Genomic DNA, 16,129 nt, shown 5'->3' with positions numbered 1-16,129 from the left:
TTAGAAAAAACTCATCAGTTTTAGATACACGAAAGCCCAATTTAGCTTCCGCAATGATTAGTTTATTGAACCGATAAACTACTTCTTAAAGAAGTTAAATGTATATTTACATGTCTTAAGATGAGCTCCTTTGGCACCTGAGTTGAGTACAATATACCAGAAGGAAGAATCTCTAAGAGAAAGTTGTCTAAGGACTATATTTCATCTATCTATACATATATACATACACCTATACAAATACATATACACATGTGCGCACACACACACACACACACACACACACACACACACACAGACGAGCAGAAATAACTTTTCCTTTAAGAAATGCTGAGGATGTAAAAAGAATTCATTTACCAAGTAAAGTGATCTGACGGTTATTAAAAACAGTTTTCCGTTATTTGGAGTCTTACCAAGTTTCAAGAAGTCAAAGCTTTTAGAGTAATATATAATTCAAACGGAAAAAACCAAAGGATTTCTTTTGACAAAACCTAATTTCTTTTGATACAGTAACATAGTCATGAATTTACAGTTATCTTAACATGGTAACATAACAGAGTTTTTAATAGTCACCAGGTGGAAAGTCATCAAAGATTACCCAAAAAGGAATCAATCTTCCCCACCCCCCAGCCAATTAGGACCAAACATAGTCACCGGCCACCCATCAAACATTCTGCCGTCCCTGGACTGTGACTTGCACTGGCCCCAGCAAAAGACCATTAAATGCCACTCTGCAGATCTCCTGCTAAGCCTCCTCACTCACTAGGAATTTTACACAAGAACTTTAGAAGAGCTTGATGTCATCCTGCTTTATGAGCATATCCACCTTGCTACTGCTGACTCTGGCACTGTGTTAATAGTACTACTGGTGCCATGATATTTTTTGTGCATACTTTTAGAACTCTGAATAATTGGCTTCTATTCTAAGACTTAGAAGATACCTAAAATTCTGTAAGTTGCATAAGTCTGTCAGCACTTTCTTCTACATCCAATGAATAAATATGTTTGGTTGACTGAAAACAGAGCATACTCAGTTTTACCTAAGCATCTTCTACTGTAGAGATTCTGGAGGATGAAAATCCTCTACACCTCTGTACCCTGTATTCTCCATCTTTTACACCTTGTTAAATCTGACGTATGTTGAGAATGGGCAAAAGACATTTGAGTTAAAAATGATGCCATGCTGCTCTTTCCTCTGCTTCAACTTGTATAGAATATCCCTAATCTAGTTTCTAACCCCCTCTCTGCTCTGGTTAAAGGATCTGTCTCATATAGCAGACCATATGTAATGGAAATCTTATGCAGTTTCAAAATATCCATGATTGAAAAACATTTTCAAGTGTAAAGTATCTCTTGAGCATCTATAAAATAGTGTATATTATTACTTAAACTTGACACTGTTATCCTAAACAAAATTTTGTCAAAGAGGCATGGTATAGAACTTACCTTGGAGAATCTGTTAAATTCAAATGTCTTCATTTTGTTCCGTTTACATCAATCATAATATAACCCAAGTTACTTTTCCTGATATGTAAAACATTTTAGTAAACCCATTTGAACTTGAATTCTTTCATTAACATGTAAACTCACATGTACAATTTTATTTTTTTGTCACATATTTAAATATTTTCTTTGAGAGCTGATATCTCAGTACAGGAAATGAAATTATGCTAGTAACTAGTAATTTAGCATTAAAACACTTCCCTAAATTCTTCTATGCTAAAGTGCATTTACAATATAAACAAGCCATATATGAAGCTATAAACATGCCATATATGAAGCTATAAACCACAATCTCACACTGAAGTGGATTTCAAATCTGACATTCAGTTCAAATGAGTCAAAGAGAAAAGTGCTAACAGAGCAAATCTGAAACAAGTTCATGGGGATTGGGCAATGAGTCATCAAAGCGGAACCTTTTGGACACCATGCTGCTATCCTCCGGGATATTCTCTTTGTCTTCTCGGTCACTGCAGGTTCCATTACAAGAGGGTTTAGAAGTCTTGTCTTCAGAGGACCTTACTGTATGATCCTGACTTTGAGAGGAACTGGAAGTTTCTTCAGGGTGAAACAAGTTTCCAAAGTCCCACTGCTGGAGCCAAGAATGAGAAAGGCAGATTTCGGCTGTTGGTCTTTTCCTTTGAATGAAAGCACCAAGTGAAAATTGAGAACCAAAAATCAGGTTGGAAATGTCTGCAGTTCAGTATATTATAGACTTATTTTTTACTTATTATGAAAATAACACATACTCATAGTACAGAAGGGAATAATAATAGGAAAAGTGGAGTACCTAGAGTTTAATTCTGACATGTGCTGAAAATTCAATTTATCATGGAGCTTACGGATAAGACTATCTAGTCAAAAAACTGGGAACATATTCTAGGCTCACAAATAAAAATTAGTAAAATTATAAAGACTCCTGGGTTTACAAACCCTTTGAAGGAAAATATATGTAATTTATAATCTCTATTATTATTTTGTGTTCTTAAAAAGCAGTTAACTGTTAAATCTTGAAAACCAAGGCTATTCTTCAATGATGTTTATCCAACATTTTTAGTTTTTAAATTTTGTTTTTGCTTGTGAAAGCAATATGGTCAAATATCACAATATTTCAAAAGGAAGGAAAACACCTATTTATACTCAACTCCAACCTTAACACACCCACCATTACTATCAGAACGTAGGTTCCCTTAGTCTTTGATTTTATTGTTCATTTTTTTCTGATAATAAAAATAAGGTGCTCATTATAGAAATTTTAGAATCTAGATGAAAAAATATTTAGGAAAATAAATACTGTTTATAACCAGAGAGAAACAGTATTATTGCTATTTCTAATAAATAACCATTCATGTTCAAAATAGAGCCAGTGAAAGTTTGTTCAGACTTGCGTTAAGCCAATAAAATAAATAACAAATCTCTGAGGGTTTTTTTCTTAAACAGATAAGGAAACTGAGTCCTCCAGGAGATTAAGTAATTGTAGGAGATAAAAAACCTGACAAGCAACAAAACCAGGATCCCAGCCCAAGGCACTATATCACAGCTTCTGCATTATGCACAGCCAGGCCATTTTAAAGTAAATTCTACTTTCCAGTTCAAGGATTTCAATTTTGTTCTAATATTTTCTATTTTCCTACTGATATCATACTCTCTTCACCCATTATATTTGTCGTTTTCTTTACTTCTGTAAGTAGGAATATAATACATGTTTTAAAATAGAGAACAAATGTATGGACACCAAGGGTGGAAAGCGGGAGTGGGTGGTGGTGTGATGAACTGGGAGATTGGGATTGACATATATACACTAATATGTATAAAATGGATAACTAATAAGAACCTGCTGTATAAAAAAATAAATATAATAAAATTCAAATAAATAGATAAAGTAAATAGGGCTAATCCAGGTAAAGAAAAGGGAGGTCAGCTTTTTCTTTTCCTGCTTTGAAGTTGCCAATGAACGAGGTAAGAGTCTTAAGACATAGTTTCATGTCCCTTCTTTAGTAGGCGGTCAAAGAGCATCTGCTCCTTAAAAATTTGACAATCAGTAATTTGGACTTGTTATACAACTGTAGTTATTTAACTATAAATCATTCATAACAAAGTCTTATCTTAAGCAGCCATGTGTATTGTAAACCTTATACTTCTAATTATTTTAGGGAATTTCAGGGATTAGTAGCAGGTTGAGAGAGAAATAACCCAAATCTTCTCTTCAGTTCAAGACTTCCTGTTACATATTTTGTATTGTCTATGTTTGAACTTATGGATTGTTATTTAATGATCTCTCATACCACCTCTCTCCCCATTTTACCTGAAACTTGAGAGCATACATCTAATAATTTTATACTGTTTCAGAGTATATCTTTCTTAATAGTCATATATAATTCATTTTATAATAGTATTTAAACAAATTAATGTTATTACTTACTCTGGATTTTTTACTAAAAGGCTCTGGATGAAGTCTGTGGCCAGCTGTGAAACTGATGAAAAAATTTCTTCTGAATAATCTACATTAACTTGGGAAATATTGAGGTATGTTTCTTGATTATCTTCTCCCACAAATGGGGATGTATGAGTTAACAACATATATGTTATTATACCAACGTTCCTGAAAAAACAAATAAGGGAGAAGATGGGAACTTAAAATGTGTGCTAATCTTAAAACACCTATATAAAGTCAAATTGATTCTCAACGTATCCCTGTCCTCAAAACTTGTACAGTTAAACTACAGATTTTAAATTGCTTTTCAAAGTTCCTACAGTATACTACTAAAACTGAAATAATTATGTTATCTCAAAGTTTGCCTGACAGAAAAATAATATGAGGGAATGCACATGTGTGTTATATAATTATAAATATTATATCTACAGTCTGCCCTTCACACAGATACCTATGTTATCAAGTACACAAAGCTGCCCTGAGCAGCATTTCCCAAATGGTGTCCAATGACACAGTAATGGTCTGTGAGACATAAACAGGATACCATGCAAACAGAGTCTGCAGGTTTGGTAAAGCACAATATTGGGCAGGCAGATTTTTTTTTAATTGCAAAACGTTTAGAACCGTAAATATGTTAACGACAACTCCTGTGTTCAGGAACCAGAAAAAGACAATACATATAGCACCTATTTCACCCAATTATTTAGCCACAGGACCCTTTTTTCTTGGCAAATCCATTACAGTCCCAAACACAGAACACAGGGAATAAGTCTAAACTCTTCTACTTGGCCTTACGGAGTCAGTCTTCCACTGTGGTCCCAACTGAAGTTCCAGTATCAATGCCAGTTCTACTCTATGACATTCTCTCTGTGTCAGCGACACAAACTCACAATACCTGAGAAATATACTCTCATAAAACTAAACTTTTGCATGGCTCTGACCTCATTTTTCTGCTGAGCAAATACCTTCCCTAGTTCTAGACCTAGACCAGATGTCTCCCAACTGGTGCTTGTCTGCTAATTCCCCCATGCTTATTAAATAGCATTTTACCTTTTTTATAGAACACGTAACACAGTACTGTGGCTATTTTGTTCTTTTACCAGAAGGAGTCTTCCTCCAGGAAAGGGATTTTCCTATTTATTCCTGCACCTGTGGCTCACAGCCAGAGTGTATTAAAAAGAATGAACAGGTAAATGTTTTCCTGTGGCATAATAATGATACTTGAATAAAATCTTTTAAAGAAAGCTTTATTATTTACTTCTGGAACCTAAGAACCCTAGAATGTATACTAACCAGCTTTTAATAAAGGCATTCAAGTGACTAACAAAATCTTACCACATGTCTGTTGCTGTGGTAATAGGATCATAGTTCAGGATTTCTGGAGCTGAAAGAGAAAATAAAATTCAATACTGACAAATTTAAAAATGTGAAAATTACTTTATATTAAACTGGATTTAATTTTAAAGAACTACCAATATGATCAGTAGAAATTTAGCATAGTATTAATTATCCTGTGATTAGACATTTAAACATATCTAATGTTGAGAAAATTACAGAACCAGATGGTTCAAAAGCACCAATTATATTCTTGAAGTAACCAGTAGCTATGTAGTATTTTTTTTAACCATTGCGATTAATCTCTGGAGAAACAATTATGAAGAAGTAAAATGTTAGAAGCTAGAATCTTTTTACAGTTTAAGTTTTATCACTCTGTTAGGAATTAGTTTGAGCTATTTTATTAGACTGATTTAAGTTTTTCTTCCCAGGGTAAATAGAATCATATGCATTTACAATGACACTATGAGCAAATTAAGCTTCATGGAAGTGCTTTAGATTTTCAAGTAGATTAAATATCCCCTTAAACTACAGAAAACCTAGTTTCCTAAGCAATTAATTTTCCACTGTCTCCTCCCCCGCCAAAAACAATTTTTAAAAGATGCAACATAAATTCTCTAGACTTTCTAAACATTACCATAAATTTCAAATTAGTAGAGTCCAAACTAGGATCCATGATTGAATAACTTTTTTGTTTCACAGTATGGTTTCATAATTTTTCCAAAGAGAGATTGTTTCTTAAAGCTTAACAATTTTGTTAAAGCCTTTGAGTCACATATGTTGTCAGCCTCCATTGCACCACCTACCACCTTTTCACATACTTCTGTGAGCTGTTTTATCTACAATTACAATCATTATTCTGGGACACTGGTAGCCTCTATTAGCATTCAAAAGTTAGTAATTTGCTTTTCTTTTCATTTTGGGAAAGTCAGCTGCCTAGCTGAGTAGCACTTGTTCTGTTTACTTGTATCTTTTCAGTGGGACTATCAATATGAGCAACAACAAAAAAATGTAAAAAACTTGTTACTATAAATTAAAATACTTTATGTACTGCTTTTAACAGCGAGTTAAAAAATCTTTCATCTGCAAGATCTTATTTGTTAATTTAGTACAGTATTCCTAGATTATCTAATTATAGGTTCTTTTTGACACCCCTATGAAACAGGCTTCAAACGCAGTAACATTTGCTTCTGTTTTCCTTCCTTTTCCATTTTTCCTGCTCCCTAACTTCCCTTTTACCTATTTTTCTCTATGTACAAAGCTTTTACACACAAACATTAAACTTTTAACTTATATGTCCAATGTCCTATAAATTGTTGTGAATGTCTCAATTCGCTACAGTTCATTTAAATGTGTCATAAGCAAATTTCAATGCACTAAAATATTTGAACCAAATATATCCTGGAATTATATGCCCTAAAATATAGTTCTATACAGATATCATTTAGTTAATACATTTCAAAATGGTACAGAAAGTAAAAGGAAATTCTTACCCAAGTATTCTGGTGTTCCCATGATTTCCCGAAGTTCACACGCATTCCCTATTTTTCGAGACATTCCAAAATCTACAATTTTTATGTCCCCAAGAGGGTATATGCTGCTCAGTAATATATTCTGTGGCTAACAAAGCACAACAAAACAATGATAAGTAATACAAAACAATAAAAGAATACTAATCTCAGATCAGAGGTAAATTAAATGGAACTTATAGTTTAGCTATTAAACATTTTATTGAGTCATCCATCGAACATTTACTGAACTACTACTTAGGAGAAGTTATATATTCAATGATAAATAAAGTAAAAAATATACTCCAATAGGCTTCTTGAATAAAAAAGATGGGTACATAGATTAATTGATTATGAGATATAGAATACTCAGTAGTAAAGACTACTTAATTCTGTCCATTAGAAAGTCCAAGAAAGCTTTGCAGTAGAGATGATGCTTAAGCTGAACCTTAAAGGATAAATAGAAGTATGCCAGTTAGAAAAGTGTTCTGGGGAATAGCATGACAGAAGGCATGAAGGAATAAAAATGCATGTATTTCCGGGAACATAATGGTTCAATACACTGTGATGGTTCTGGGTCTGACCATTCCCAGGTTTCTACATGAGATAGAAAGAGGCGTGGTGGGGTAAATGAAAGAGAGATTGTCCAGGAAGAGAGTCCAATGTTCAAACAATAAGAGACAGTTTGATCCAGATTTTAACGTCCTTGTATGGCTGAAGAGGAAGGATAAGGAGAAAGGATAGTAACATGAGAGGCTGAAGTGGTATCTCAGGGACTGGGAAGGGGGCTGAATGGTCTGGGGCCGGCAGGGAAAGGAGAAGCCAAAAGACTGAAAGCCTCAAGGGAAAGATGAATGAGTATAATGGGAGCAAAGGAATGAGGACTAGTAAGTTACCTTCAAGATGGAGATCAAAATTAAGTATTTTAGAGATAGATAGTTTTATAAGATAGAAAGGTCCAGGATGTGGCAGTAAGAGTGGGATGGAGTGACATGATGGTAGGACTAGAACATATAGTAATGATGGTTTTTAAGAGCCCAGTGATTAATCTGAGCTGCTCACACATGCAGTCTTCTCTCTGCCAATACAGAATTAGTCCATGTAGCATACGTTCAGTCTAGACAAGCATGATCTGACTGTTGTTTCCTCTCAATACCAGCCTGCAATTAATTGTGCAAGGCAAGAGCAGAGAAGAAACAGAGATGTAGTGTTACTTAAAATCACATTACATTACCTTTAAATCAAGGTGTACAATGTTATTCTGATGTAGATAATAAACTCCTTCAAGTATTTGTTTAATGAGTCTGATAATGTCATTTTCAGAGACCATTTCAGCCAACTCAGGTAAACACAGATTGAAAATTTCTCCACCTGCAGCACTGAATAAAATTCAAATAACAGAAACTTGAAAAATCATTGACCTAAAAATGCATAAAAATGACAACTTTTAAATACTGTATACCTTTAAGTAAAAGACACGGCCATCGAAACTTTATTCTCTATATATACACACATTTAATGGGGGGGTGGTCCTGGGTGGGGGGGAATCTTTAAGGAATAAAATAAATAACAAGAATATTTCAGGGCTTCCCTGGTGGCGCAGTGGTTGAGAGTCCGCCTGCTGGGGCAGGGGACACGGGTTCACGCCCCAGTCCGGGAAGATCCCACGTGCCACGGAGCGGCTGGGCCCGTGAGCCATGGCCGCTGAGCCTGCACGTCCAGAGCCTGTGCTCCGCAACGGGAGAGGCCACAACAGTGAGAGGCCCGCATACCGGAAAAAAAAAAAAAAAATTTCAAATTCTGGGTGCTAGTACTTATTTATGAGCTCAGCTCTGTTCTATTTTACTCATTTATTCATTATATATAAATATAGTTATCAGCTATGTATAGATACAGATATTTTGATCCTCATGACAATCAAGTGAGGTAGGTGGCTATCATTCCTATTTTACAGATAAAGAAATAAGTACAAAGAGGTTAAGCTACTTGTACAAGGTCACATAGTAAACGGGGGTTGGGGGGACAGAATCTGAATAATATGGATGAGAATCTGCATTCTTTACCAATATCCTGTATTGCAGCTTCACAAAGAATACTTGGGGCCAGAACCCATATCTTAATTGTTTTTTTTAAGAACTGAAAATCTAAGAATGTTGACAAAAAAAGCATTATGAAAAATTCCTAGGTTTGGAATAAAATGATTTAAATTTAAATCCTAAACCTGCCATTTATCAGCAATATAATTTAGGGTCAACCACTTATTTGAGTTTCCACATCTGTAAAACAGAGATATTACTGAACTCAACAGATTTTTTTTTGAGGACTAAATCTAAATAAATGAGATAAAAATTTTCAGCCAGAACATCATGCAAAAAAATCTAGATGGTTATTAATCAAATTAATAAGGTATGTTTGGGAATATCTCAAGTAAAGCCTATTCTATGTAATAAAATAGAAACTCATTTATTTCACAAGACATTATTTTCCCCCCTTTGGTTCACTGCTGTATCCACAGCATCAAGAACAGTTTCTAACATGTAGAAGGTACTCATTCTCTTAGAATGAGTTCTTTGCTAGGCCCTTATAAGATACATCTGGTAAGAAGTCAGACCAAATAATTGGAAAGTATAAGAAAACTGTATAAAATAATGACTTATATCCACTATTAAGATATGGAACATACCAAAAAAATATGGAAAATACCAGAAAGATCTGAATTCTTCAGTATCTGGCAGTATATGGCAGCATAAATTCATTCTTGAACACTTTATATGTATATACCAACATTTACAGTAGACAGAACCCTCCATTAATTCTAAAATTCAAAATAGAATCTAAGAAAACATATGTAAAGCCCTTCCCAGTGCCTAGACCTAAGAGGACAGCAGGTTGCTTATAGAAGTGCCTACTGAAATCAAGACTGCCTGGCTTCCACTCTTGACTCTGCCACTAACGAGTTACCTGAACTGGGAGAAAATGTGTTTCTGTTTCTTCTATTGTAACATAATGATACATAACAAAAAATGATAGCTCCTGCTTCAATGGCTTGTTGTAAGAATTATATTAGATAAACCATGTAAAGTACTAAGTACAACAAATGTTTTAAGCATGAAAGCAGATCATCTGTAAGTATTTAATACAGTGTCTGACACATAGTAAATATTCAATAAATATTAGCTATTATTATAATGAGCCAACTAATATTAATTCCAACTCTAGCCAACATCCAGCCTTTCTGCATTTGGGGGCTTCCTGTTAAACTCTGATTATGAAGGCAATTTTAAAAGTCTTTGCTAAATTTAAATTCATTTTTAGAAATACTTATACATATAAAATGCACATAATATATTCTTAAGTGAAATAAAGGGTTATAATAGAGTATACTTAGTAGATCACAATTTTGTTTCTACAGGTATACATACATAGACAGAAAAAGAATAATTTTAAAATACAGGAATATGCCATAAAAGTAACCACAGTTTACAAATGATCTCTATTTCCTATACCTTCTAAATTTAACACAATAAATAGGTGTTACTTTTACACCAGGAAAAGTATCCTAAGGGTTTCTTGTTTGTTTATGTCAGTAACAAGATCAAACAAACACTATGATGATCAGCCAATCACACTGTTTGGCAAGCTGACCAATGTCTTTTGTAGGAATGCCATTTTTCCCACAAAAGAGGGAAAGCTCCTCACCATAGCTCTCCACAGGAGAAGCTACGGTAAATAGAAAATGAGGAGGAGTTAAGAGGAGGGGAAGAACAGATAACATAAGAAGCAGACTGCAGAAGTTAGTGGAAACTGGAAGCATAAATGGAAGCAGAGTGGAGTAGCAAACTAACAGACCCTTTGTTAAAACAAGGCACCCAGAGCGGTGACTACAGAGAAGAAAAGATATCTCTGTAATCAGAGAAGCCACCTACACCATTATCATTGCCCTGGAAGGTAAATTCAGGTATTTCTACTCTTTCTCTCTCTGTTGAAGAGTTTGCCACCTGAAGGAACTCAACCAACAAATTTAGAAATTTGGAGTATTCACGTTCTTTTGCTTATGTGTTTGTGTATGTGTTGTGTACACTGTCACGTAAATCTATGTGCTATATACTACTTAAATCTACATTTGCCTTTTACAGCTTTCTAACGCACAGTTTAGGTATTAGTAGGGAAGTAGAGAATTATCCTTTAGAAGAACTCCCATAACAATAAAGTTAACATGTAAAAGATTAAAATCAGAATATTTTCCTATCCAAAATAATAAATTTCCCTGGGTACTAGGGAGCCAAGATTTTCAGTAAAACAAAGCAATATCTCCCTCATCCGTAAACTACAAATCTATGCATATAGCTTTGGAAATCACAGTAAAGATTTTTAAATTAAGTATTTATTTTTAGTGATCGAAATGAAGTAGTTTTAAATTTTTTATATTGAGTATCTTTCAAAATTATATTCCAATGCTAATGAGGGGAAACAAAACCCACGGAATTTCAGAATGGAAAGAAACCAGCCAGAGTATTTCCTGTCTCTAAATTAGAATATGTGAAGTAAATACCAATCTCCCTTTTTGGAGGATTATTTTAAAAATCAAATGAAAATATAAAGTGCTTAGCATGGTGCCTGCCATATAGTAAATGCCCGACATACATTATTGTTGAAATGTTTTGCTATGGTCCTCATCATTTTCTACTGGGTCTATAATATTTACTTCAAGATATTTAATAGGCAACATAAGCTGGTAATTTCTTGACAGAAATTATTGACAGAAAGAAATTATTATTTCTCTCCCATATAATTTCATAGAGTTGACTTGATAAACTTATAGTTATCCTAACCAATTTCCCCTATCGAACTTTGCTATATCTAGGAAAAAGTTCTTGTCCCACATTTTCTAAAGATTATACATACATATTCTTTATAATCAATTTTAGTTAGCTCAAAACTCAGCATTGAAAACTTAATGTGCCCAATTAGATAACACCTTCTTTCCAGAAGTTTTTTTAAAAAAACTTTGTGTATATTTTATTTAATTATCCAAAAATGCTTTTAAAACACTTGTTATAGAAAAGTTGTTGCCTCACGGAGAGTGGAGATGGTTTGACTCAACTATCCTCAAAAATTTCCCCCAATTTATGAAGAGATCTAATACTAACTCCAGAATAGTATTTATATGATTTTTCAAATAGTTAAAGGGCTAAAAAATAATTTAGACTTTATAACCGGTAATGAAATACTTTCCTGTGGACTAAGTATTAAGATAAAAATAAAAGATTTAGTAATTGTTAAAAACTGTTACATTGACTGCAAGAAGTTAAGTTTAATTCACAAAAGTAAACAAGTTAATTTGGTTCAAACAATTGGTTTAGGTTAAGTGAAGGCAAAACAAAACACAAAAGCAAAAATAAAACAGAGCTATCAGAACCCATAGCTTAATAGTTCCAAAGAAAGATTTATGTTAGAGTCATATAATTAACAAATAGTACCTTTTTAAAGTAATTCTGTACCATCCATATAAAGAGAAATTTGACAACACCTAATACAAGCACATATGCATTTACTCCCGGACCTTGCAATCACATTTATAGGAATTTACGCTAAAACTATACCTCCACAAATGATGGCCATCCAAAGAAGACTGAACAAACGGTACACCATACAGTGGAGAACTATACAGGCATTTAAAAAATAGCAATAATAATAATAATATTAAGAAAGATGCCTATGAACTATGAATATGAAATGATTTCCAGGATATAATGTCATTTGAAAAAAAAAGCAAGGCACAAAAAGGCATATATAATATGCTATTTTTTCTGTAAGAAAGAAAGGGAAATATACATATATACAAATTTGCCTATATTTGCAAGAAGAAACACATAAAGAATGAGCCAGAAACTAATAAATATGGTTACCTATAAGGTTGAGTGGGAAGAGAGTGGAAAGGATAGGCATGACAATAAGACTTTGTAGTATATTTTTATAATAATTCAAACAAATAGCATCAATGGTTACCAAAATCACTAGATACAAAGCTGTTAAAGAACAGAATATTCACAGTGTTAAAATATTACCACATAGGTTACTTATTAATTATAAAGAGGAACATGTTCCTTACAATGTGGAGGGCTGGCAGACTCCACCTTAGCCATGTTCTAGTTAGAAAAACCAATAATGGAACAATCCGAATGTAATTGCCACCTCATGTTTTACAATAAGAAATACACATGATCATCCACAATGTCCCCTTGCCAAAAATATTTAACCTAAATTTAGTCATGAGAAAACAAACACACGAATCCAGGATGTAGAATACTTCATGTGAAAACAGATACAGATTTCCCCCCAAAAAGACAATGTCAGGAAAAATAAAGTGACTAAAGAAGTTTAGCAATCAAATATAATGTGTAAGTCTTGACTGGCTCTGGTACTGGAATTAAAAAAAAAATAGGTCCATAAAACATTTCAGGGATAATCCAAAAAATTTAAATATGAACTATATATTTGATGATAGTACCGGATTAATATTAACTTTCTTAGTTCTGATACTGGTATTGGTTATGTAGAAGAATGCCATTACTCTTCAGAATGAATACTCTGGCAAGTGAAGAAGAAATATCATGATACCTACAACTTTCAAACAGTTTGGCAAATATGGCAAAATGCCAACATTTGGTGAATCAAGCTAAAGATTATAAGAGTGTTAATTGTACTGGTCTTTCAACATCTCTGTAGATTTAAAATTTTCTCAAATAAAAAAGTCAGGGAAGAAAAATGAGTATGCAGAATGGTTTGAAAAGAATATCAAATTGGCAACAGTAATTAGAGTAAAGGATTCCACTGTTTTATTTTTACCACATAAAAAATTATGCCACCTTATTTTACATAGCTAAACCTGCCCAACACATTTTTACCTTTGGTTGAGATTGTGTGATGTGACAAGGCCACCTCAAAAGCGATAGGCATAGTAATAAATTTTAGTAGGTCCTAGTTGCTCTGGTAAGAAATTAAATATATTTATCCACTCACATTTACTGATTGCTTGCTACATTTCAGCCACGAGATACAGTTCAGCCCTTACAGAACTCAGTTTACTGGGTAGGGTATCTGAATTAATTTTCAGAGTATGAACAAGGTCCATCCATAAAATGTGTTAAAACTTTTTGATGTATTTTGTTGTTGCTATTAGGATGAGCACCCCCAAGAGAGGATTTTATGCAAGTGGTCAATGCTCCTATTGTATACTCACTCTCCAAACCTAGTATTCCATTAATTACTGTTTTTGAAAAATATTAGCTACTGTTCACATACTTCAAACATGCAGATGTCATGCAGGTAGATAACTTTTTAAAGGTCAGCTTAAGAATTTGACAAAAATAAACCAAAAATGTATGAAAATGAAATCCTATTGGTAGAATCCCGGTCTTCTCTGCAATTCTAATTTATTTTGAAGGTACTATAATATACCGTAATTGGTATGTTGTTGTTCTGGGAGATATACAAACTACTTGTAGGTTTAGCATTTTGCAAAATAAGCATTTTCATTTACAAGTTCACTCTAGGCAATCATCTTTCCTGGTACAAAAATATTTAGATTTTAAATAAATATATAAGCGAACCTATTCATCCCTTAAAATAACTGAACCCTAAAATTTGACTAATATACTTTTATTTATTTATTTTTTTGCGGTACGCGGGCCTCTCACTGTTGTGGCCTCTCCCATTGCGGAGCACAGACTCCGGACGCGCAGGCTCAGCGGCCATGGCTCACGGGCCCAGCCGCTCCACGACATGTGGGACCTTCCCGGACCGGGGCACGAACCTGTGTCCCCTGCATCGGCAGGCAGACTCTCAACCACTGCGCCACCAGGGAAGCCCCTGACTAATATACTTTTAAATTCAGAAAGGCAATAATGCAGTTAGCTACTAAAAAGAATTACTATATTTATAATTTTTGTTTTGCTAAAACACATCTCTCTAGTTTTTTTTATAAAAACTATTTTGTAATAAACTATCAGAACCTAAAGTACACTAAACATAAACTTAGTTGGTCTCTTCTAATTGTTGCAAATGTTCAGATACACATTTTATATAATTATAATAAATGTGTCAGACTGTCACATTTTAGAGTAACACATCAATAACAACACTGTTTTAGAGTAACATGTCAACATATTGGTTAACAAGCCAGTTAGTTTAACCGTATTCTATCCCGACTTGACAAATTATTGAAATCTAGGTGTTTTCAACTTTTCACTGACTTGTGGGACGAGATATATATTTTTTCTTATTGCTGTAATTCCTAACATAGTGTTTTGCACATCACACATACTAAATACATGTGTTTTTTTTTTAACAAACTATGTGGTTTACCTTTCATTCGTGCAAGTTTACCTTTTTATTCTCCTTGGGTCACTTCTTTGGATGTGCTTTTCAAATAAGTGAATATACAAATTATTTCGATCCTATTTGCCCACCCGATTGTTTTGCAGAAAACCTCATCAATTTTCTGTGCCCTTAGCAATGAAAGTATACTCATTTCACCATATTCCGCAAACACGGTATTGTCATTTGTTTACTGAATGCTGTTTAATTAGTTTTTGGGTATGTGTGTGAGGCTGCACATTAAGTTTTGTGAAAACATATAAATACACACTATGTTCCTCTAATATTTTATCAACAGGAATCTTTACAAGTTCTTGTCTTACTTTTATCATTCTTGTTCTTGACATTTCAAGCAACCTTATCCAACAATTAAAATAGGTACTATAAATTTACTTCAATTTTTAAAAATGTATACTTACTGTTCCAGTATCAAAATGATTTCACTTGTATTTTCATAGACTTCATGAAGATTAATTACATGGGGACAGGACTTTGCCAATTCAAGTACTGCAATCTCATGCAGAATCTCTGCTCGACAATCCTGTCCTCTTCTTCTCTTTTTCAGAAATTTTGCAGCATATTCTTGACCAGTAGATTTTGATATACATTGTCTAACCACAGCAAATTTTCCTCTGGGGGCAAAAGTGAGGACAATCAATTTTAACTTTTCCATAGAGAACAATATTAGTATAACACAGATACTGTTATACCTCCAACTCTGTCCATCCTTTCAAATATTCATGTCATCAGGAATTTATCTTTGTTCTCTTAACCTAATCAACTACTGCATGTATTTTTATAAAATTTACAGTACTATCACACGAAAATATAAATGGCAAATGTAATAACAAGATAAGACAATTATATTTATTCTTTACTATCATATCATTAATATGATACATTACCATTGTAGGGGGAGATCTAATTTGCCTACCAACTCCATGCCATACTCTTGATATAAATTATTGTGTTTAAG

The 16,129-nt window shown here is 33.6% G+C and overlaps 1 protein-coding gene across 2 annotated transcripts in view; it reads right to left on the bottom strand.

Moving 5' to 3' along the window:
* Positions 1–1,522: 1,522 nt before the first annotated feature.
* The window catches only part of STK17B (serine/threonine kinase 17b), a 35,538-nt gene continuing 20,931 nt past the window's right edge, over positions 1,523–16,129 (bottom strand). The window contains exons 3-8 of one of the 2 annotated variants that reach the window (XM_007447816.1): positions 15,573–15,785; positions 8,009–8,153; positions 6,760–6,886; positions 5,267–5,315; positions 3,920–4,099; positions 1,523–2,135 (exon numbers count right to left, since the gene is read on the bottom strand). In XM_007447816.1, coding sequence (XP_007447878.1) covers positions 1,853–2,135; positions 3,920–4,099; positions 5,267–5,315; positions 6,760–6,886; positions 8,009–8,153; positions 15,573–15,785 — 997 coding nt within the window. In that variant the 3' untranslated portion in view covers positions 1,523–1,852. The remainder of the gene's footprint in view (positions 2,136–3,919; positions 4,100–5,266; positions 5,316–6,759; positions 6,887–8,008; positions 8,154–15,572; positions 15,786–16,129) is intronic. The other variant, XM_007447817.1, reaches the window with a different exon arrangement.

Source organism: Lipotes vexillifer, unplaced genomic scaffold (assembly GCF_000442215.2).
Source record: "Lipotes vexillifer unplaced genomic scaffold, Lipotes_vexillifer_v1.1 scaffold555, whole genome shotgun sequence".
In the NCBI taxonomy this organism is placed as follows: Eukaryota; Metazoa; Chordata; class Mammalia; order Artiodactyla; family Lipotidae; genus Lipotes; species Lipotes vexillifer.
The sequence above is the reverse complement of the archived record's forward strand: the minus strand, read 5'-3'. Positions and strand labels throughout refer to the sequence as shown.